At 44.5% G+C, this 22,935-nt stretch overlaps 2 protein-coding genes and 1 long non-coding RNA gene across 5 annotated transcripts in view; 1 reads left to right on the top strand and 2 right to left on the bottom strand.

The window, feature by feature from the left end:
• The window catches only part of GALNT1 (polypeptide N-acetylgalactosaminyltransferase 1), a 538,911-nt gene that overhangs the window by 82,447 nt on the left and 433,529 nt on the right, over positions 1-22,935 (bottom strand). The gene's annotated exons all lie outside the window — the stretch shown is intronic.
• The window catches only part of LOC310661727, a 210,944-nt gene that overhangs the window by 84,238 nt on the left and 103,771 nt on the right, over positions 1-22,935 (bottom strand). The window lies entirely within an intron of this gene.
• The window catches only part of INO80C (INO80 complex subunit C), a 32,427-nt gene that overhangs the window by 4,231 nt on the left and 5,261 nt on the right, over positions 1-22,935 (top strand). Inside the window, exons 2-5 of one of the 3 annotated variants that reach the window (XR_014504002.1) lie at positions 12,198-12,308; positions 14,465-14,576; positions 19,779-19,846; positions 22,578-22,675. Coding sequence is in view for 2 of the 3 variants with exons in the window: in XM_083408042.1 (XP_083264168.1) it covers positions 12,198-12,308; positions 14,465-14,576; positions 19,779-19,846; positions 22,603-22,647 (336 nt within the window). In the remaining variant the exon portion in view is untranslated. The remainder of the gene's footprint in view (positions 1-12,197; positions 12,309-14,464; positions 14,577-19,778; positions 19,847-22,577; positions 22,676-22,935) is intronic. The other 2 variants (XM_083408042.1, XM_083408041.1) reach the window with 2 other exon arrangements.

Here is a 22,935-nt window from a genome sequence, read left to right as displayed (position 1 = left end):
AAAGGGATCCAGGGGGATCCTGGAAATTACAGGTCGATTAGCTTAACATCTTTCCTAGAGAAGTAAAATATAGAATAGCCAAGCATGTAGAAGAACAAGCCTTGCTGAAGCAGAGCCAGCATGGCTTCTGCAAAGGCAAGTCTTGCCACCCAACCCTATTAGAGTTCTCTGAGTGTGCCAACAAATATATAATTAGAAGTAATCCAGTTGACATAGCGGACTTGGGAGTTCAAAAAGCTTTCAACAAGGTACCTCACCAAAGGCTCCTTAGTGAGCCTAAAGGTAAAGGTACCCCTGCCCGTACGGGCCAGTCTTGACAGACTCTAGGGTTGTGCGCCCATCTCACTCAAAGAGGCCAAGGGCCAGCGCTGTCCGAAGACACTTCCGGGTCACGTGGCCAGCGTGACATCGCTGCTCTGGCGAGCCAGAGCCACACACGGAAACGCCATTTACCTTCCCGCTAGTAAGTGGTCCCTATTTATCTACTTGCACCCAGGAGTGCTTTCGAACTGCTAGGTTGGCAGGCGCTGGGACCAAACAGCGGGAGCGCACCCCACCGCGGGGATTCGAACCGCCGACCTTTCGATCGGCAAGCCCTAGGCACTGAGGCTTTAGCCCACAGCGCCACCCGCGTCCCATTACCCGCGTCCCATTACTAGGCCTTAGTGAGCCTAGTAATCTTTAAATAAGAGAGGACATCTTGGGTATCAGGAATTAAGAAGCAGGAAGCAGAGAGTAGGAATAAATGGACAGTTCTCTAAATGATCTAGAGTTAGGAGTGAGCAATGAGGTGGCCAAGTTTGCTCAGGACACTGAATTGCTCTGGGTCATTAAAACAAAAAGAGTTTGTGAAGAGCTCCAAAAGGACCTCTCCGAACTGAGGGAATGGGCACCAAAATAGCAAATATAGTTCAATGTAAACAAGTCTAACGTGATGGTGCACATTTGGGCCAAAAATCTTAATATCACATATCTGCTCACGGGGTCTGATCTGGTGGTGACTAACCAGGAGTGAGAACTTGAGGTCATACTGGATACTTCAGTGAAGATGGGTGGCAGCTGTGAAAAAGGCAAATTCCATTCTAGGGATCATTAGGATAAGGACTGAAAATGAAACCGCTGATATTATAATGCCATTCTACAGATATATGGTGCAACCACTGTGTAATAGTCTGTACCATTCTGGTCATCTCTCCTCGAAAAGGATATTGTAGACTTGGGAAAGGTTCAGAAAGGGCACCCAAAATGATCAACTCCCATATGAAGAAAGGTTATTTATTTATTTACTTACTTATTTATACCTCCCCTTTTTTCCTGGCAGGTTTCAACATTCAGGACTTTTTAGTTTCAATAAAACATAAGAGGTGACATGATCGAAGTTTATGAAATAGATAAGACTTTTAGAAGGCATCTGAAGGCAGCCCTGTTCAGGGAAGCTTTTAATGTTTGAAGTTTTATTCTGTTTTTAATGTTCTGTTGAAAGCCGCCCAGAGTGGCTGGGGAAACCCAACCAGATGGGCAGGTTAGATATAATATCGTATTTTTCGCCCCATAGCACGCACTTTTCCCCCTCCAAAAATGAAGGGGAAATCTGTGTGCGACCTATGGGGCGAATGCAGGTTTTCGCTGAAGCTTGGAGAGCGAGAGGGGTCAGTGCGCACCGACCCCTCTCGCTCTCCAGGCTTCAGGAAGCTATCAGCAAGCCTGGGGAGCCAGCGGGAGTTTATACAGGGCTCCCTAGGCTGCGAATAGCAGCCTGCTTCCCGGAGCGCGGGGTGCGCTGAAGCAGAGCGCCCCGCGCTTCGGGCAGGTATCCTTTTCTCCTCTAAAAACTATGGTAAGTGTGTTTTTAAAAGCTTGGGCTTCCCCCGCAGCTGGGGGGGGATTCTTTATTCCCCCCCCAAAAAAAAAACCCTAGATGCGTCCTATGGGCTGGTGCATCCTATAGGGCGAAAAATACAGTAAATTGTTGTTGTTATGAAAAGTTTTTCTATGATCACAGTTGGCCACTGTGAGAACAGAATGCTGGTCCTTGGCCTTATTCAACAGGCTCTTCTTAAGTTCTTGAAAGATTACTGATACAGTGGCCACATTCAGATGTTGCAGGAAGCTACGCCATGGCAGCTTTGGGGCCCTACTCTCACTCTGACAAGTTTGTGGTGAGATTTAAAGCTTCCAAGTTGCAGCGTGGAACAAAATGCCCTTTTCCGTTTCATCTGAATATTTAGATGAAATAGGAAATTGTGATTTGTAGTTATGAAATAATGAAACTAATTAGTCATTTTTGTTTTTTGTTGCTCATTTTTAAATGACTGTTATCCTCCAGATTTTGCTGGACCATCATCCCTCACAGTTAGAGTATTATCAATGTGTGGCGAGCCTCAGGTTCCGTACCACCTGTCTTCCATATCCAGCTCTTCCACTAAGGATCTCAAGAATAATGCCATGTTATACTCACAATACCATGGATAGCATTGCTTATTGAACAGGAAAAAAAGGCTTGGCCCATTCCATGCAAGAGATTCTGAATCTGTAGAAATCAGTAGATGAAGCATGGAGAGAAGTATTATAGCCTACTAATTTCTACAAAATAAGCAACTTGTTGAAAGCATAGGAGCCAAGGCTGGTAATAAAGTTCGCAGCTCTGCATGTTAGATATGTTCAGCTAAGAGATAGTGACTGAACCAAAGTGAGTATCATGGCTGATGTGAGAATCTGAACCCAGAACTCTTCAGTCCAAAAAAATTAGTCTACCCATGACAAAACAACTGCTGTATTGTTCTTCCTTGGCTTTTGTTTTAAGTAGCCTATCAAGAAACAAATATTTCTTCGTGAAATTGTGTGTTTGTGTGTGTGTTCAAGTGTCACAAAATAGGCTCCCCTATCCATGTGCCTCTGATCTTCTATACAGGGTATATTTTGTTCCTAAGATTACCAGGTGGAAAGGTTTCAGTACATGATTCTTCAAAAGAATGAACTTGGATGGTATTTTATTTAAAAGATTTAAGACACTGTCCTCACAAGGTATTTTACAAAATGTTACAAACAATAAAATAACCCATCAACCCAACTAATTGAAAACAGGAGCAATAATTTTTTAAAACAACAACAGTGCATTAGAAGAAGAAGAAGAAGAGTTTGGATTTGATATCCCGCCTTTCACTCCCTTTAAGGAGTCTCAAAGCGGCTAACATTCTCCTTTCCCTTCCTCCCCCACAACAAACACTCTGTGAGGTGAGTGGGGCTGAGAGACTTCAGAGAAGCGTGACTGGCCCAAGGTCACCCAGCAGCTGCATGTGGAGGAGCGGAGACGCGAACCCGGTTCCCCAGATTACAAGACTACCGCTCTCAACCACTACACCACACTGGCTTTACAATTAGCTAAAGACAGACTGAAATAAAATTGACCACGGGCCACTTGAAGGCTGGCAGTGTATTTGCCTAAGAAGGAGGTTAGAATAATTTAGTCTGGGTTTAATCAAACATGTCTCACAAGTTTTCCTCAGATAGGCTGATTTGCCAGCTGCAACTGAATGGGTAAAAAGTGCTCCTGGCCACCTCTATGGCCTGAACATCTATGGACAACACTGAGTCCAGGATGCTTCCCAGATTGTGTACCCATCTCCTCAGGGAGAATGCAATCCCACCGAGAACCAGAGACAAATATCCATTCATACCAGCAGTTTTCCCAACCCAGAACACATCCAGTTTATCTGGATTAAGTTTCAGCTTGTTTGCCCACATCTAGCCCCATACTGCCTCCAGACACCTGTTTCCAGATTTCACCGGATAAACTCCACCTGCTTCAATTCTTGTTTGTAGAAACTGTTAAAGATGTGTGTGTAGTCTCCCTATCAGCTCCTGGATTAAGTTGTTGCACGTTACAGATTTCTGAACAAAGAAGGCAGCAGCAACTTTATAAATAGGAATGTAATCTAAAAATGAACAGTCTTCTACCCCCAAGAGGATTTGTGCTACCCCAAAGAGGATTTGTTGCATATTCAGTTTGAAAAAGGCTGTCCTGGCAAATTGCAAAGAACTGCCTCCTATTTACTTCGCCTTTGGATTACCCCTGCCTTGGAACCAATCAAGAACAGATTATAGAACTTTCCCCATTACGTTGCTTTAGGGATTTAAAAGGGGAGGAGGAGGGCTTTATTTTTATTTCCCGAAGTGTAAAAAGCCTCAGATTCTCAAGATTCTAGATTTCCTTCTTTCGGACAAACTAGAATAGGCTTCCTCAAACTTGGCCTGCCAGCTGTTTTGGGACTACAACTCCCATCATCCCTAACTAGCAGGATCAGTGGTCAGGGATGATGGGAATTGTAGTCTCAAAACATCGAGGGCTGAGTCTGAGGAAGCCTTAACTAGAACAATGCCCTCCCTAAGGAAATATTGCTGTTGTTTTCGCAGCAGCAGCACCTGGTCCTCTCTAGATGTTTTGGACTACAACTCCTATAAGCTCCAGTGGTCAGGGATGATGGGGATTGTCCAAAATATCTGGAGAGACCAGGTTGTGGAATAAAGATCAGCAGAAAGGAGGCTAGCATTTTCTCCCAGAATGTCTATAATAGCCAAGATGGACATTGTTTGGAGTAGGGCAAACAGAATCAAGTATCTGACCACATTCTTGGGTTTCAATTGCAATGCCGCCAATACGAAAATGACTGGAAGAGCCTGAACACTTTTGCTGTTGACTCCTGAACAATGGTAGTGTCAGGGTTGAGATCATAGCTAAAACTCCATAATTATGCAACCACTGTTTCTCTGCTGGAGGTTTGGGAATTTCCAGGTTGTGGATGTTAAAAAATTTGCTGTAATAAACATATTCTTCAGTATGCCTTTAACATGACCTAAGATAACCCTTCTGAAACCCTGAACATCACTTGTATGTATAAATAAATAAATAAATAAGGTTCAGCCAAATGTTGTGCTATGAAACAAAAGTTTTCCAAAGTTCAGCTATATACTTAAGAGGAGGCAAGAGAGACCTGCCAAACTTCCTGTGTCACAAATTGACACATCTGTTTCCTCCAGGAGTTTAGTGGAAATGTTACCATCTTTGTTAGTACACTTGAGCCATTCAAAATGTTGCGCTCAAGTACACACACACACACACACACACACACCGTTTATAGAGCTTGCGTGAGACAACTTTATTCCACCACTGATGTGGCTAAATCTACTAGTATTTCGTATATTTCAGTATTTTGACTCTCAAAGCACAAACTTAAGAAAGATAACCATTTGAAGGTAATTTAGTGATGCAACCTAAGAGGCAGTGATGTTAAATTCTTGAGAATAATCTTTTGGAAAATATTCTCAAGAATATTCTCGATTACCGGTAATGAGGTGTCTGCATTTAAAGCAGCTGTGTAGACAATACAGAATTTGCAGTTTTTGGAGAATATTCTCTGGAGGAGAATATTCTCACCTCACCTCACTACTAAGAGGGCATTGCTTTTTAATCAAGACTCCATGAAGTTATTCTTTGCTGTCAGAAGGCATTACAGAGAACACAGAAAAGCTACCCATCACTTTGTCAGAAGTGGTCCAGTTGGATGCATAAAATAGTAAACAGTCCTTCTTGGACCAGCTAGTTTCAAACTACAGTGGTACCTCAGGTTAAGAACTGTTCTTAACCTGAAGCACCACTTTGGCTAATGGGGCCTCCTGCTGCCGCTGTGCCACCGCCGTGCGATTTCTGTTCTCATCCTGAAGCAAAGTTCTTAACCTGAGGTACTATTTCTGGGTTAGCGGAGTATGTAACCTGAAGCGTCTGTAACCCGAAGCGTCTATAACCCGAGGTACTACTGTATTTTGAACTGCTATTACAGTGGTACTTCGGGATGCGAACGGGATCCGTTCCGGAGCCCCGTTCGCATCCTGAATAGAATGTAAGATGTTACGGCAGGTCTGAGCGTGCGCAGGTCGCATTTTGCTGCTTATGTGCATGCGCATGACATCATTTTGAGTGTCTGCGCATGGGCAAGCGGCAAAACCCAGAAGTAACGCGCTCCGTTACTTCCAAGCTGCTGTGGAGCGCAACCCGAAAGCGCTCAACCAGAAGCACATTCAACCCGAGGTATGACTGTATTTTAAAGCGTTATTTTGAATGTGCAAATCAACATCTACATACCAGAACTGGTCATTGACTGGGTTCTTGTGGGGGGCGCTCTTCTCCAGACAGCAGTCAAGGGATTGGAAATATATTTTGTCAAACTGTCCCCCTCGCAAGGGGTCAGGTTTAGGTGAGGTTTTTCTGATTATGGAGCACATGTGCTCAGGCACAACTTCGCAGCACTAAGAGGGGGCTCTGAAACAGCCCAGAGTCTGGAAGAAAAGCCCGTAGCTCTAACGAGTGAAGCATGTTTTTCCCCCCTTGTGTTATTCAGTTAAGATTATAAGTGTACTAAGATGTCACACTGAAGAAAAAGAAGTGTTTTGAGAGGAAAGGGAATCTTGTGGCCCTCCAGATGTTTCACTGCAAGTACCATCTTCCCAGCTATGCTGACTGGGTCAGATGTGAATTGGAGTCTGGAATAAATTCAGAAATCCAAAAGCTATAATCCAGAGATTTCTTTCTCATGCTTCCACCTCTGAAGACCAGAGTTGTTCTCGCTCGCTCACTTTTTTAAAATGTGGAAGACTGCGACCAAAGCTCACAACCTGAAAGAGAGCTATTGCTGAATAAGGGGAAACTGTTGTCTAAAATGTATAAATTATTATTGGAATGGGAAACAAAAGACGAGCTGGTTAAAGCATCAATGACCCACTGGGCAATGGATATAGGGTACAATATAGAACAAAACCTCTGGGAGAAACTTTGGAAGAATGATTTGAGATTTACTGCAAGGTACATATTGAAAGAGAACTATATGAAAATGATCCATAGATGGTATTTAATTCCAAGTAGATTGGCTAAGATGTATAATTCGGAATCGGATTTGTGTTGGAAATGTAAAGAAGGAAACTTTTTCATATGTGGTGGGCATGCAAAAAAGTTTCAAAATATTGGGAAATGATATCTAATGAGATTGAAAAAAAATGTTCAGAACAACTTTCCTCAAATAACCAGCAGCATTTCTGTTAGGAATTGTTCAGACAGAGGTTCCCAGGAGTCAGAAAAAATTATGTATTGAACAACAGTGGCTCAGATTTTGCTAGCTCAAAAATGGAAAATGAGGGAGGTCCCAAGCAAGGAAAACTGGCAACTCAAGATGATAGAATATGTAGTTAGCAGGCCTAACAGGCAGAGTAAGAGAGCCAGAAGAGCAGGTATTTAAAGAGGAGTGGAATTTTTTTGTCAAGTATATTGAAAACAATTCTACACAGTTGAAAATGCTGGCAGTATTAAAGTTAAATTCAACAGTATAATAAACATTGAGGTAATGTAAGATAGGAAAATAGAATCAGATGGATATATCAAAATATGCAGGAATGGTGGATAATTAAATGAACCTTGAAAGGGGAGGGAGGGGAGTCAATGGATGTATGGTATAATAAAAGATGTTTAATTTGAAATGTAAAATTTGTAAATTTAATGAAAATTATATATACGTAAAAAATGTAAAATACTGACCCCCAAAAGTCCTGGTTCGTGTCCTAATCTTGGATGTTGCTATCAACAGCATCTTTTAACATGTTCACTTCTCTTTCTGATTTTGTGTGTGATACTGGAGTTTTTACAAATTGATTTTTTTTTTCTTTTTTATGAGTGAAAGTAGACAGTCTTCTAATACTTTGATTAAAATTTAGTAGGGCTGGCGGGGGCCAAACTAAGTAATCACAATGGCTGGATATGGCCCACAGGCCTCTTATGTATAAAACCTTTCAGCACATTAAGTGGCCTGTAAGCATTTTGAGTGAAACCATACAACACTCATGCTTTGTGATTTGCTAGATTGCCTGCCATTAAAAAGGGAAATGGTGATTGCTGGGCAAAAATACTTCTCCATTCTCTTGCAAGCCTGCTCCAAGTAAGTAATACGACAGAAGAAAAAAACAAAAACTTTTACAGACGATTTTAGCTTTGATCCTAAACATCCTTTCTTCAAAATACTATTGAAATCAATGGATTTACTTCCAAGTAAATTCAGGATAAGAGTACTTGCTAAAACATTTTTTGTAGCTGAAGTTCTCAAATGAAGCTTGCGGGTTCTGATTCAGAAAATGTGATCTAAAGGGTTTAATTTGATTACTTAGGCTATGTTCCTTGTGAACAGTTTTATACACATTTAATAAGTTGAGAGTAGGTCCCTTTGGATTCTGGCATTATTTTTGAGTATATCCCAAGGTTTTAGGGGAAGAAATGGAGGCAATGAGAGATTTTACTTTCTTGGGCCCCATGATCACTGCAGATGGTGACAGCAGTCACGAAATTAAAGGACACCTGCTTCTTGAGAGAAAAGCAATGACAAACCTAGACAGCATCTTAAAAAGCAGAGACAACGGTCCGTATAGTAAAAGCTATGGTTGTCCTAGTAGTGATGTATGGAAGTGAGAGCTGGACCATAAAGAAGGCTGATCGCCGAAGAATTGATGCTTTTGAATTCTGGTGCTGGAGGAGACTCTTGAGAGTCCCATGGACTGCAAGAAGATCAAATGTATCCATTCTGAAGGAAATCAGCCCTGAGTGCTCACTGGAAGGACAGATCCTGAAGCAGATGCTCCAATACTTTGGCCACCTCATGAGAAGAGAAGACTCCCTGGAAAAGACCCTGATGTTGGGAAAGATGGAGGGCGCAAGGAGAAGGGGACGGCAGAGGACGAGATGGTTGGACAGTGTTCTCGAAGCTACCAGCATGAGTCTGACTAAACTGCGGGAGGCAGTGGAAGACAGGAGTGCCTGGCGTGCTCTGGTCCGGGTGGTCACGAAGAGTCGAACATGACTAAATGACTAAACAACAACATATGCCAAGGTTTTGGTTATTGAGGCCTGAAACATAATAAAGACTGAGCAGGATTCTGCTTCATAATGTAACATGGCTGTAGAGATCCTAGTGTCCGTTAGGGTAACCAGAATTCAAATAGGTTTGTGTGACAGGACTTGCCTTTACAGAAGCCATACTGGCTCTGCTTCACCAAGGCTTGTTCTTCATGCTTGGTTGTTTTATCTTTATACTTGCCACCAGTTTTCCTAGAACAGATGTTAAGCAAACCGGCCTGTAATTTTCAGGATCCTCCTTTGGATTCCTGTTAAAAAATTAGTGTTACACTGGCCATTTCCAGTCCTCAGACATGAAGGCTGATCTGAGGGACATATCTTTGTTTGAAGACCAGCAATTTCACATGTGCTGTGGCAGACTCAGAGAGAGAGAGAGAGAGAATTTAGGTTGCCAGTGTGTACTCTGGAGCCTAAATGGGCACTTCCTCATTTCCATGTTATATAATACAGCCCTAATTAAAACCAAGACTCAAAGAAGCTTTGTGAAGTCCGGAATTCTTAATTTTGGTTCCACTAACACAAGAATATACACAATGTGCCTTGTCGCTTTCCAGAATTCCAAATTCAAAGTGAAGCTAGACTGTTCTTGGCTCAGTTGTGGATTGTATAAATGGGTCCTGAGATGGCAGAGCCCTTTCAGCAACAGAGACTTAGATTGTTGTTCTTTGGAAAGCTTCTTCAAAAAACAATGTTAAACTGATTTTAATAAAACGTCTTTCTCAGTAACTAACTGGACTTGGACGTCACTAGGGTTGTCACAGCAGGGTGGGGACTTAGCCCCCATAGAAATATTTCAAGCCCTTCTGTCACTTTTCAGGTTTCATTATGAAAAGGATGAGTAGCCATTTTACTTCCAGAGAAGCAACATGCAGGTAGTATTCTGTCCAGCTGATTAATAAGGCTGTTCCACTTTCCAGTGTTCTGGCGAAGGATAGCTGGCAAGCACTTGGCACATCATTTAAAATGATTTACAAATTAATATACTTTGAACAAATTATAGAACTTCCATCTAGGTTTTTGTTGTTTTGCACTGACTCCTATTAAAAGCAGGTGAAGATTTGCTCCATCACTTTATCTCTGTGCCAGGAAAAGCTTCGCCTGCTTGATTCTGTATATTGGGTGCATTAAAGACACAAGAGCGGGGCAGAGATAGAGACCATAGCAAGTGAATGCTACTGGTCATGTAAGGCTTAGAAAGGCTGCCGGGGTTTTTTTGTTTTTTTTTGTACAATTATTAAAGATCTGTGAGAAGCCCCATCTTCCTGTGCATCCTAGCCCTTCTCAGGCATTCTATGTAAACCAGTGTCCGAAACTAACCTGGTGCCAAGTGCATTCCGCGCCTCAAAACCATCCAGTTGCGATCAAGCAAAGATTTATTGTTGCCTTGTTTGCGCCTGACTTCTCCAGCCAATCTGTGAGAAGCCGAGGACCAGGGAGCAAGGACATCATAGAATCATAGAGTTGGAAGAGACCACAAGGGCCATCGAGTCCAACCCCCTGCCAAGCAGGAACCACCATCAGAGCACTCCTGACATATGGTTGTCAAGCCTCTGCTTAAAGACCTCCAAAGAAGGAGACTCCACCACACTCCTTGGCAGCAAATTCCACTGTCAAACAGCTCTTACTGTCAGGAAGTTCTTCCTAATGTTTAGGTGGAATCTTCTTTCTTGTAGTTTGGATCCATTGCTCCGTGTCCGCTTCTCTGGAGCAGCAGAAAACAACCTTTCTCCCTCCTCTATGTGACATCCTTTGATATATTTGAACATGGCTATCATATCACCCCTTAACCTCCTCTTCTCCAGGCTAAACATGCCCAGCTCCCTTAGCCGTTCCTCATTAGGCATCGTTTCCAGGCCTTTGACCATTTTGGTTGCCCTCCTCTGGACACGTTCCAGTTTGTCAGTGTCCTTCTTGAACTGTGGTGCCCAGAACTGGACACAGTACTCCAGGTGAGGTCTGACCAGAGCAGAATGGCTGGCTGTCACATAGAAGACAGAGCAAGCTTGTTTTCTCCTGCTCTGTTGGGTATGACTCGAACCAGTGGCTTCAAGTTACAAGAAAGGAGATTCCGACGAAACTTTCTGACATTAAGAGCTGTTCAACGTTGGAACAGTCTCCCTCAGGAGGTTCTAGGCTCTCCTTCCTTGAAGGTTTTTAAGCAGAGGTTGGATGGTCATTTGTCATGGATGCTTCAGCTGAGATTCCTGCATTGCAGGGGGCTGGACTAGATGATCCTATGGGCCCCTTTCAACTCTTCCCTTCTGTGGTTGTCCTTTAATCTTCCTGCCACACTTGCCATTGTCTCCTGTCACACCCTTTGAGAACCACTGCTGAAGCAACAGGTAGTTTGCCCTTCCCGCCTTTGCTTCCAGTAGAACCTCCTGAATTTCTTAAGGCTTTTAATTTTAAAAAAGTTAACCATGATTGTTTCTGCCTTATCCTCAAGAACTCTGAAACACAATTGGTAGAATTCAGTGCTGCCAATCTGTCTGGATTTACCGTATTTTTTGCTCTATAAGACTCACTTTTTCCCTCCTAAAAAGTAAGGGGAAATGTGTGTGCGTCTTATGGAGCGAATGCAGGCTGCGCAGCTATCCCAGAAGCCAGAACAGCAAGAAGGATTGCTGCTTTCGCTGCAAAGTAATCCCTTTTGCTGTTCTGGCTTTTGGGAATCAGAATATTTTTTTTCTTGTTTGGCTCCTCCAAAAACTAGGTGCGTCTTATGGTCTGGTGCGTCTTATAGAGCGAAAAATACGGTATTTTTGCTCCAGCAAAGGCATCCACTAGGAGAAATGGAAATGGATATGTCAATTCCCCTTTCCCATTGCAGCCACCCTTCCCAAATCTGTCCCAGAGGGTTGGGGGACCTTCGGGAATAGTGTGCGACGCAGAGACAAGAGGGAATAAGAGAAAATTGCCTCTCTTTTTCCTCTTGCATTGGTAGACATCTCCATTGCTCTAGAACGAAGGCACTGGATTTCACTCAATATTTTGAAACGCTTTAGCCGTGCTCACTCCCCGCCCCCACTTGATTTGCACTGTTTCTGTAAATTTGATGGTCCATGTATATCTGTATCTCTGCCATAAATTGGGTTAAGATTAGTCACAACAAGCAGACCAGAGTAAGTGGCTTGTGAGCAGAACCTACAGCAGGCAAATGGGCGTTGTGGGCTGGGGAGCTGTGAAGTCGCATTTTTGCTCACTTGTGTTTTTCCTTCTCGAACCTGACATTTCTCCCCCCCCCCCCCAGAATACCAGTGCAGAGACAGTGGCTGAAAACAAAACCGTGACCACAGATCCCAGTACAGGGCCAGTTGAAACATCTACAAAACCATTGCCTTTTAAGTCTCCAAGCTTCGTCGTAAGTATATAGTTGTACACGCTTAATATTTTATCCACCATGACGCTAGTCTTGAAACTTTCCAGATATGAGGCATACTGTATATTTTGCCGAAACCTGCAACGTAGGGCCCACTTAAATGTGTATGCCCAACGCTCTCCCCCCCCCCTTGCCACACTACTTTTTCTTGTTCTCTCCTTTTTTGGTTGCTGTTTTTCTTCTTTCTTCCATTCCTTTATTTGTTTGTTTGTTTTTAAAACCCAAGAGCTGGTCATAGCAAATCCATGCTGAAACAAGTTGCTTTTACTTGATACCTGAATGCCACCAGGGAGAGGCTAGCTGGATCTCCAAGGCAGGGAGTTGAATAGGCTGGGTGCCACAACAAAGAAGGCCTTTTCTACCATACCCACCAACCCAGGGGTCAGCAAACTATGGCTCACGGGCTGGATCCAGGCCATTTGCCCTCAGGATCTGACCCACGGACGGTCCATAGATCGTATGGATTCTGTTCGTTAATTTTTTTCCGTTAATTTTTTCGTGCATCCGTCATTTGGGGGGGGGGCACCATTCCCCCCCCACACACATACACCGTGGTGCTTCCTCCCTCCCTCCTCCTGGCTTGTCCCCACCCTTCTCCCCGCCCTGCATAGAGGAGGAAGGGAGCTGGGCTGAGCTGGCTGAGCGCCATTTTGGGCAGCACCTCTCCGGAGCCAGCCAGCCCTTTCAGGCCGCTCATCCCACTGCCGCTTGCAAGGGCAGGCACAGGAGCCATGGCTGGGAGAGCGCAGTGCCAACGGCAGTAGAAGCATAGGTAGGCAGGGGGAGGGGAGGGGTTGGGGAAGGGGGGGAGAGAGAGAAGCCCCCTCCACTGTGTGCGAGCACATGAACAGTCCGGCCCGCCACAAGGTCTGCGGGACGATGTACCAGCCCTCTCCAAAAAGTTTGCTGACCCCTGCACCAACCTAACCTGAATGAGTTGGCAGAGTCACGTGGGAGTAGATTGTATCCAAGTTCCATCCATTTGGGGCTTCAAAAGTAATAACTAGCAGTTTGAATTGACTTCTCAAAGAGCAGAGCCCAGCAAAACGTGTCCAATTATGGACTCGTGGACTCTTGAAAAACAGGCTTTTGCATCAGGTGAGAAAATTCCAAACACTTTTCAAAGGTGAGTTCACAAAGAGTTTGTTACAGCAATCCAGACTTGATATAACTAAGGCATTTGTGAGCTCTGCTTGAACCACTTTCACCAGGAATAGACAGAGTTGGGTACACCAACCCAAGTTATGGAAAAGTGGGTACACTTTCATACCCAGATCCAGGAGCACTCCAAACTGTGAACCTGATTCTTCAAGGAGAATGAAACACTGCCCAAAAGAGCCTATATAAACCACTGGTTTCTTGTTTCTATTAACATATGGGGTTTTATTCAACTAACCTTTACTCAGAGTAGACCCACTGAAATTAATGGTCATGGCCAATTTAAGTCCATTGATTTCCTTGGGACTGCTCTGAAATAAAGTTAGCTTCCTAGGCCATGTCCATTCCTGACCTTGAGTCATTGGCTTCCCTGGCGAGTGGTGGAAATAGGCAGCCCAATGTCTACACTCTGCAGTTTTTGCTAGTTACATTAATTAATTTTAGATGCACATGTATGGTAAAAAAAATTAAAGGGGGGGGGGAATGTTGTAGGTTGCGCCTAGGAATAGGTCCCAGGTCTAAAAACTGAAAATGCAAGACTGTTTTTACCAATAGCACACTGCTGCATTAACAACACTGGATAGTATTCAACTAAGTCCTTCTCAGATCCATTGAAATTACTGAACCTCAGTTAGTCATCATGTCTGTTATCTTCAATGGATCTAGTAGGACTAGCATTGAATACCACCCACAGGATTTTACTCAGGCTTCCTTTATTTGAAGAAAAGTAACGTTTCCATAAAACTTTTCTCATTAAAAGTCTATTTCTCCATTTTATTCACTTTATCCAAACACACTAGTTTCGGTACAGGTCAAAATGTCCTCCTATTGGTTGCTGCCAAACAAATGTTGTTCATTTTCTGCCTAACTTCAAATAAATGGATGGAACAATTTTAGTAGCAATTCAGTCCCGCAACGAAATGCTACGTTGAATGTATTAATAGTGCATTTGTTTGTAAACCCACTTTTAACCATTCCAGCACTCTGGCATTGGTGGAGCTGCGGCTGGCAAGAAGAACAGAACCTGGAAGAACCTGAAACAAATCCTTGCATCGGAAAGGGCATTGCCATGGCAACTCAATGATCCAAGCTGTAAGCTGCTTAGATGCTTTCCATGTATTTATAAATAACAGCTTTCTTGAAAATACACCTAAATTGTTTTCTCTGCAGGAGATAGATTGTGACCAAGTTTACCTGTGCAATTAAAGATCAGGTGGGCATTTTTCACCATAGAAAGAAAAGGCACATGAATGAAATGACATGGGACTGGGGTATAAATTATCTGCAAAGGATGAGAAATGTGAATGGAAATGGCACTGGTTCACTTGGGACTGTCCACTGCTTGCTTTCTCTGTGTGTGTTACAGTGCCATCCTGTGCATGTCTGCTCAGAAGTAAGTCCTGCTGAGTTCCTGTGTGAATTCAGTCTGCATATAACACAACTGGCACCTTTAAAAAAAAAAATCAGTCTTTCATAGTTGTCAATAGATCCATTCTCCACTAGCTGTAATAGCAAAATACTAAGGACAGATAACAAGATAACATCACTGTCATGGGTATCTAGTTAACTTCCACAGGCAACTGGCTGGCTGCTGTAGGAAGCAGAATACGGAAATTGTGTAATCTTGATCTAATTTAAGAATGCAGATTCTCAAGAAATTAAGTTTTGCAAACCATACACCTTGAGTTTTCAGCCTAACAACTTTGTGTGAAGAGATTCTTTGAATTAACAATGAGGCGGTGTGCACATTTCAGTTGCAGTATTTTGGCAAGCCTCTAGTGTTCTGGTGCCCATACTTGTCAGCAGTACCTTGATAGTGCAAACATTTAAAAAATCAATGTAGGGCACTGACTTTCAGGCTTTTTGCCATCATGGAACTCTTTCCACAATTATTTTTCCACCAAGGAACTCTGAGGAATCACAGAATATTCTGGTTTGTGTTCTAGGCTGCACACTCAGTTCATAGGAGACCTGCCTGGGGATTATTGAGCCTATGGAATCTCAGAAGCACATTCTCATATTCCCTAGAGGCTGTGCATTTCATGGTGTGGCTGGTATTCTCAGAAAACTACATTTTACAAGACCGATGATGGCAGACAATCTTCAAGAAATCCCTGATAAGCAGTCAGTGACCCCCAGACTTCCTAGAAACACCACCGGACTAGAGTGGAAACAGCCAAGCAAACGCTAAGATTTCTTGCAAGACTGCCGAATTAACTTGGTGTGACCTAAAGCATATAGACATATGAAAAGAAAAGAAAGAAAATGTGTATTTCTCAAAGGAGAGCCGTTGCTGTATTGTAGACTACTGCATTGTAGTCTTAGATGTAGAGGGTTCCTTCCAGGTTCAGTCTTTGGCACCTTCCAGTAGAGATAGGAAATATTTCCTGGCTGAAACCCCAGAGAAGTGCTGTAAGTGTGGACGGTTTTGAACTGGATTTGGTATAAATCACCTTCCCTTGATCTATGTTCAGAACATGGGCTAAGAAATGTGCTAAGAAAATGCAATCAAAAAGGACTGTACAGTGGTACCCCGCAAGACGAATGCCTCGGAAGACGAAAAACTCGCTAGACGAAAGGGTTTTTCGTTTTCTGAGGTGCTTCACAAGACGGATTTTCCTAAGGGCTTGCTTCTCTAGACGAAACGGCCCTGCCTCTCGTGTCATGGCGACGCGCACTGCACGCACGCACGCTCACTTCCCCGCTCCTCCGGCTCCCTCCCACCTCCCACCTTCCGGCTGCCGACTCCTCTGGCTCCCTCCCACATTCCGGCTGCTGGCCGACCTTCCGGCTGCCTCGCGCCGCTGCCCACCGCCCTCGCGCGCTCCTCTGAGAGAGCCGTTGCCGCCAGCAGCCAGCGCTGCAGCCGGAGTCGCGCTCCTGAGCCCCGCCGCCCTCCAGCAGCCGCGTCGCGCGGTGGCCACAATGTGTGGGTGAGTCCGAGGTACCGGCTGCGGCAGCTGCCCTGCTTCTCCCCGCCCCTCCCCGCCGTTGTTAGTGTTTAAATGCAGTGGTGCTTCGCAAGATGAAAAAACTCGCTCAACGAAAAAACTCGCGGAACGAATTAATTTTGTCTTGCGAGGCACCACTGTAGCTGGAAACCAAGCAGTGCTGATACAACTTTGGTCAGGAGGTTATTTGGGCTAACGTCTTACTTTGGATATAATACTAAGCCTCTGCATCACTATATTTATTTTATCTACAAATGTATAGCACCCTATTCTTTGTCAGACACACTCAGACATAGCTGGAGTGGATGTTTTGGCTGCAGAGTAACTCATAACATGATGATGGTCCCAACTCATGCGGTGAGTTACTCTGATGATGTGGCAGTGGAGGGGATTAGCCCTGTAGGAGTGGCCACTTGTCCGTGGGGACAGTAACATCTCCACTAACTCCCAGTGTAAAAGGTAGCCCCTTTAATATTTTTTGCAGCCACTTAATTAGGATTAAAGGAAAGTGGCAGTAGAAGGCTGACACTTTATTAGACTTTAATTCTTTGTGCAGAAATAAATGTGCCACTAAGTGTTTTTCAGCATGCTGGCCTTAGCCTGGTGTGTTCCTAGTGCCGTGTAGCTGGCAACCTGCTGATGATGCTATTTCTACTGCATTCTCTGGTTTCAGAAATAAATTTGCATATATCAGAGAGGTGGTTAGAAAGCAAACAGTTGAAGGATGTAAAAACATCTGCTCGAGAGTATTTTTCAGAAGATATTCATGCCATACATAATGATTAAAAGAAGCTGATCTGCTAACTTGGAAATGCTTCAGCCATGAAATCTGTACTAAAGTCATCTGAGAGGAAGCGAGCTACAAAGACACAAAATAGCTTTGTGGTGAATATATGCTGAAATTAAGGATATTTTAAAGCACTTTGCCTGTAGAAATGTTTGCTTGTGGCAGTGTTTGCTATTACTCCCCAAGCAGCTCCAGTGACTAGGAATTTCCAACTCCTCATTTAAGCATTCACACAATTTTCTAGGTCATTGACCAGGCTTAAAGTGGTACACGCTTAAAGATTTATCTGATTTAAAAGATTAGTGTATGCTCTCTCCACGCACCCTGGATTATATTAGTCTTGAACAATGTTTGTGGTCTTATAATATGAGAGGCATATGCCAAAGGCTGTGTTTTTCATATATAATGCTGATGAACATGCAAGCTACAGGGTGTTCAAAAAGTAACTATACACCTATGGAAAATGTAATATAGTAGGTGTATGGTTACTTTTCGAACACGCTGTATTTGCAATATATAACAGCAATTTCTCCCAGCCAGTTGCCTACATTTAGGTTCCACTTTCCGATCTGGAGACTAAACTGTTCCTCTGATCTAGCAACAGAGATCTGCACCAATAGTTGGTACAAAGGCACATACATTTCCCTTCTATGTCGAATGTCCTATTGACCCTATTGGATGCATCTTGCAATGTGACTAGAGATGCATATCAACATCTGAGGTCACAGGTCATTGTGCATAACTAATTGCCCACATGGGTGATTTTTGGACTACAACTCCCATCATCCCTCGCTAGCAAGACCAGTGGTCAAGGATGATGGGAATTGTAGTCCAAAAACAGCTGGAGGCCCAAGGTTGGGGAACACTGGTCTAAACCACTGAGCCTCTTGGGCTTGCCGATCAGAAGGTTGGCGGTTCAAATCCCCGCGATGGGTTGAGCTCCTGTTGCTCGGTCCCTGCTCCTGCCAACCTAGCAGTTCAAAAGCATGGCAGTGCAAGTAGATAAATAGGGACCGCTCGGGCAGGAAGGTAAACGGTGTTTCCGTGCGCTGCTCGGGTTTTGCCAGAAGCGGCTTAGTCATGCTGGTCACATGACCCCGAAAAACTGTCTGCAGACAAATGCCGGCTCCCTCGGCCAATAAAGCAAGATGAGCGCCGCAACCCCAGAGTCATTCGCAACTGGACTTAACTGTCCGGGGTCCTTTACCTTTACCTTTTTACTGCTGAATTGGGATCTTTGTTTTTATCTTTCTCTCTTGCTATTTATAATTAGCATTTTGTATTAGTCATTTAGCACCATAAATGTGCATACGATTTATTTATTTATTTTTAAAGTAACAACAAAAAAGACAGATTCCTGCTTCACAGGAGCTTACAATCTAAAATTGGATGCAGGGGATGCAATGGTAAAAAGAAGGGTAAATAGTGAAAATATGTTCGGTTCAGTGACACACACTACACACTTAGGTAGATGAGAAGTAAGGGAATAAGCCAAAGTCTTAATGGAAAAGGTAGGGTTTATGGAGGTTTGAAGGAAGAAAAATAGGTGACTTAATGTAATTGGGAGTTTCAGGTGCAAGGGAGAGATTGAGTGATCAGTCCTACATGTTTCTACTCAGAAGTCTCATAGAATTGTGTGAGGCTTATTTCCAGGTTAACGGGTATAAGATTGCATCCTAAGAACTTTGGATGACTGGGGATGGAGCTGGAGAGCAAAGGTCTGTGTGGGTCGAGAGATAAGGCAACACCATGAATATTTGAAGCTACAAATAAGTATGTGCTAGATCTGGGAGTGGACAAGAAAGTTTGTGTGGGGATTTTAAAAGAGGCACCATGTAGTCTGTGACGCCACATCTTGAGCAAAATGGGTGAAAGCACTATTTAAGACAATAATCTGAGTAATGTCAGCATTTAATTTGGTTTAGTACTTGCTAGTGGTGTGCTTCACATTGTTCCGCTAGGCAATGCAGCCTGACTCTTCCATGCTTAAAAAAAGGTAAAGGACCCCAACAGTTAAGTCCAGTTGCAAACTGTAGCGCTCATCTCGCTTTACTGACCGAGGGAGCTGGCAGTTTGTGCATAGACAGTTTTTCCAGGTCATGTGGCCAGCATGACTAAGCCGCTTCTGGCGAACCAGAGCAGTGCACGGAAATGCCATTTACCTTCCCTCAGGAGCGGTACCTATTTATCTACTTACACTTTTTGCTGTGCTTTCGAACTGCTAGGTTGGCAGGAGCTGGGACCGAGCAACTCCATCACGGGGGTTTGAACCGCCGACCAGTCGGCCAGTAAGGATTGATGCTTTCTGCAAATGCAGTCAAGCTGACAAAGCTAGTGTGCTCTGCATGTGAACAATGCCCTGCCATCACTGCCACTAGCCTCTCTCTCGATTAAGGGTGTGGATTCTCAGGGACTGGAAACAGGACTCCAGTCAAGTGGATGGAATGATTCTAGTCAGGCCTCAGGCCCAACAATTTGTAAATTAAGAACTGCTTTCCGAAAAGAGGTTAAACAAGGAATTGAATGCTTCTTTCTCTCTTTCTGGCACACCTCCAGATTTCAGCATAGATGCTCCTCCTTCCTTTAAACCAGCCAAGAAATACTCTGATATTTCAGGACTTCCTGTAAGTATTTTTCTTTTCATATTTCTTTGATTGGCTTTGGTCTTAAAGGTAAAGGTACCCCTGCCCGTACGGGCCAGTCTTGACAGACTCTAGGGTTGTGCGCCCATCTCACTCAAAGAGGCCGGGGGCCAGCGCTGTCCGAAGACACTTCCGGGTCACGTGGCCAGCGTGACATCGCTGCTCTGGCGAGCCAGAGCCGCACACGGAAACGCCGTTTACCTTCCCGCTAGTAAGCGGTCCCTATTTATCTACTTGCACCCAGGGGTGCTTTCGAACTGCTAGGTTGGCAGGCGCTGGGACCGAGCAACGGGAGCGCACCCCGCCGCAGGGATTCGAACCGCCGACCTTTCGATCGGCAAGCACTAGGCACTGAGGCTTTAACCCACAGCGCCACCCGCGTCCCATGGCTTTGGTCTTACTCTGTACTTATTCAAACTCCTGCACAGAGGGATGGTCCTAAATAGCAGTAACAAGTTCTCCCTGTTCTGGGGAACCCTGTAGTACTTTTGGACACTTATCCTCAATTGGGAGAATTGTAAAGGCAGACAAACCTCTCGGAAAAACCAACCTGACACTACAAATCTTCTTCATTGTATAACCAAAGGACAGCATTGGTTGGGCTGTATGGCACACACTGTCAGTTCACCCAGAACAATGGTGAGGTCCAGCCAGTCTAGCTAGTATTTTTAGGAACTGATGATTTACCCTAAAACATGCCCCAGTGCTCTCTGCAACACACTTGCATTCTCTGCAGGTGGAAAGTTTAAAGAAAAAACTACTCTGCTGTACAATAAAACACATTTTAAACAATTTGCCTCAAGACAGTAGGGCCTATGATCTTTTATTTAACTCCTATTTCGTACCTTTCAGAGTAAAACCCTTCCCAAGGTGGCTTACAGAAGATAATCAGTTTCATATAAATGCGGGATAATTTAGTTTCATATTTATTTATTTTTAGCATTTAAATCCTGCCCTTTATGCTTTCATGATGGCTTACAAAAATCAGTTCTAAGACAGTCCCTTCCCTTAGGCTCACAATCTAAAAAGATATGATGAAGAGACAGGACTCAGGGGCGTCTTGCCCATAGAGGCAGGTGGCGCGGGGCACCAGGGTGTCAAGTTCTGGAGGGCACCAGGGAAGAGGCGGAGGCTGGGCGCAGCGCCTCCCGGCACCAGCTCGCCACCCTTGCCCACCTCGCTGAAGCAGCGCCGCGCCCAGAGCTTCTGCCTCTTCCCCGCCGGAAGAGCTGCCCTCCAGCTGCTGCCTACCTCCTCCAGCCTTGCAGAGCTGCCAGCAGCACCGTAAAAAGGTTGTCAGCTCTGGGAAACGGTGTGTGTGTGCCGGAGGGATCTTTGCACCACGGCGCTCAATATACTTAAGACGGCCCTGAAAGGACCGCATAGCAGGAGAAAAAAGGAAGCTCAAGCAAAATTTCTTAGCGTTGCAGCCAATGTCAGTGGCGATCCTGGCAGTCTTGTCCTTGGTAAAGATCAATCCCTCCCTTAACACCCCTCCTCCCAATTCATATCTAGGGGCAGAGCTGGTGACCACAGGTGCCAGGTTCTGCCCACCTTTGATGTCACGCAACGGGAAGGGGCCTCTGGTAGCCTTTTGAGACCTGCCTTTGTAGGTTCAAGGGACGCAGGTGGCGCTGTGGGTTAAAGCCTCAGTGCCTAGGGCTTGCCGCTCGAAAGGTCGGCGGTTCGAATCCCCGCGGCGGGGTGCGCTCCCGCTGTTCGGTCCCAGCGCCTGCCAACCTAGCAGTTCGAAAGCACTCTCGGGTGCAAGTAGATAAATAGGGATCGCTTACTAGCGGGAAGGTAAACGGCGTTTCCGTGTGCGGCTCTGGCTCGCCAGAGCAGCGATGTCACGCTGGCCACGTGACCCGGAAGTGTCTTCGGACAGCGCTGGCCCTTGGCCTCTTTGAGTGAGATGGGCGCACAACCCTAGAGTCTGTCAAGACTGGCCCGTACGGGCAGGGGTACCTTTACCTTTACCTTTGTAGGTTCAGGCCAAAATTCCTACATAGGAGAACAGCTCAGCCCCTCCCCTGAATGGGATGAGTCCTGTTTCACTAAGGAAACTGTCACAGGTGTAAACACACCTTATGCCTTTTTTTCTGGCTGTTTGGAAACTGGAAAATTCAAACGGACAGTTGCCAGAAACGAACCAATTTGAGTTACTTTCATGGAGTGCTTTCTAAGGGTTAAAAAGGGAAAGGACCCTTGACAGTTAAGTCCAGTTGCCAATGACTCTATGTTGCGGCGCTCATCTCACTTTATTGGCTGAGGGAGCCGACGTTTGTCCGCAGACAGTTTTGCCAGGTCATGTGGCCAGCATGGCTAAGCCGCTTCTGCCGAAACCAGAGCAGCACACGGAAATGCCGTTTACCTTCCTGCCGGAGCGGTACCTATTAATCTACTTGCACTGCGTGCTTTAGAACTGCTGGGTTGGCAGGAGCAGGGACCGAGCAACAGGAGCTTACCCCGTCGCGGGGATTCAAACCGCTGACCTTCTGATCGGCAAGCCCTAGGCTCTGTGGTTTAGACCACAGTGCCACCCGGGTGCTAATTATGTGCACTTAGTAAAACGCAGTTCCCTAGGACTCTTTAATTGTACATTTTTAGACATAGTGTGTAAGTCGTTCTCTAAGAGATTCAGTTTTCCAGTTCTTTTTGGGGGGAAAGCTTAGGAAACGAGTTTTCAGACACATACATAATTGTTTCGTAGCTATATGCTGTTGTGTACTTTATGGAAAATTGAGAGGACACACCCATACCTCAAGGAGCTTCAGAGCTAAAAGCAGACAGAAAAACAACAGAAGAAAAGTAAGAAAACAGAGTTATGGATAAATGAGGAAAAAATATGTGACTATTTCCATAGGTAAGCTCCATCTTGAAGCTTTTTGGGGTATAAGGCAGGATAGACTTGTTTTTAGTAAATGCAATAAAATAAAGGTATCAAGAAATCCCTTTATTTTATTACATTTACTAAAAAATGTCTATCTGTAATTCAAGCCTGTGGGGTAGGCAGACTTCTGGTTTACCTTCAGAAAGCTCTGTCTGTCATTTTGCCTCTAAGTCTAGGA

Source organism: Podarcis tiliguerta, assembly GCF_965153285.1.
Source record: "Podarcis tiliguerta genome assembly, chromosome: 13".
Taxonomy (NCBI): domain Eukaryota; kingdom Metazoa; phylum Chordata; class Lepidosauria; order Squamata; family Lacertidae; genus Podarcis; species Podarcis tiliguerta.
Note: the sequence above shows the minus strand (reverse complement) of the source record. Positions and strands in the feature narration are given on the sequence as shown.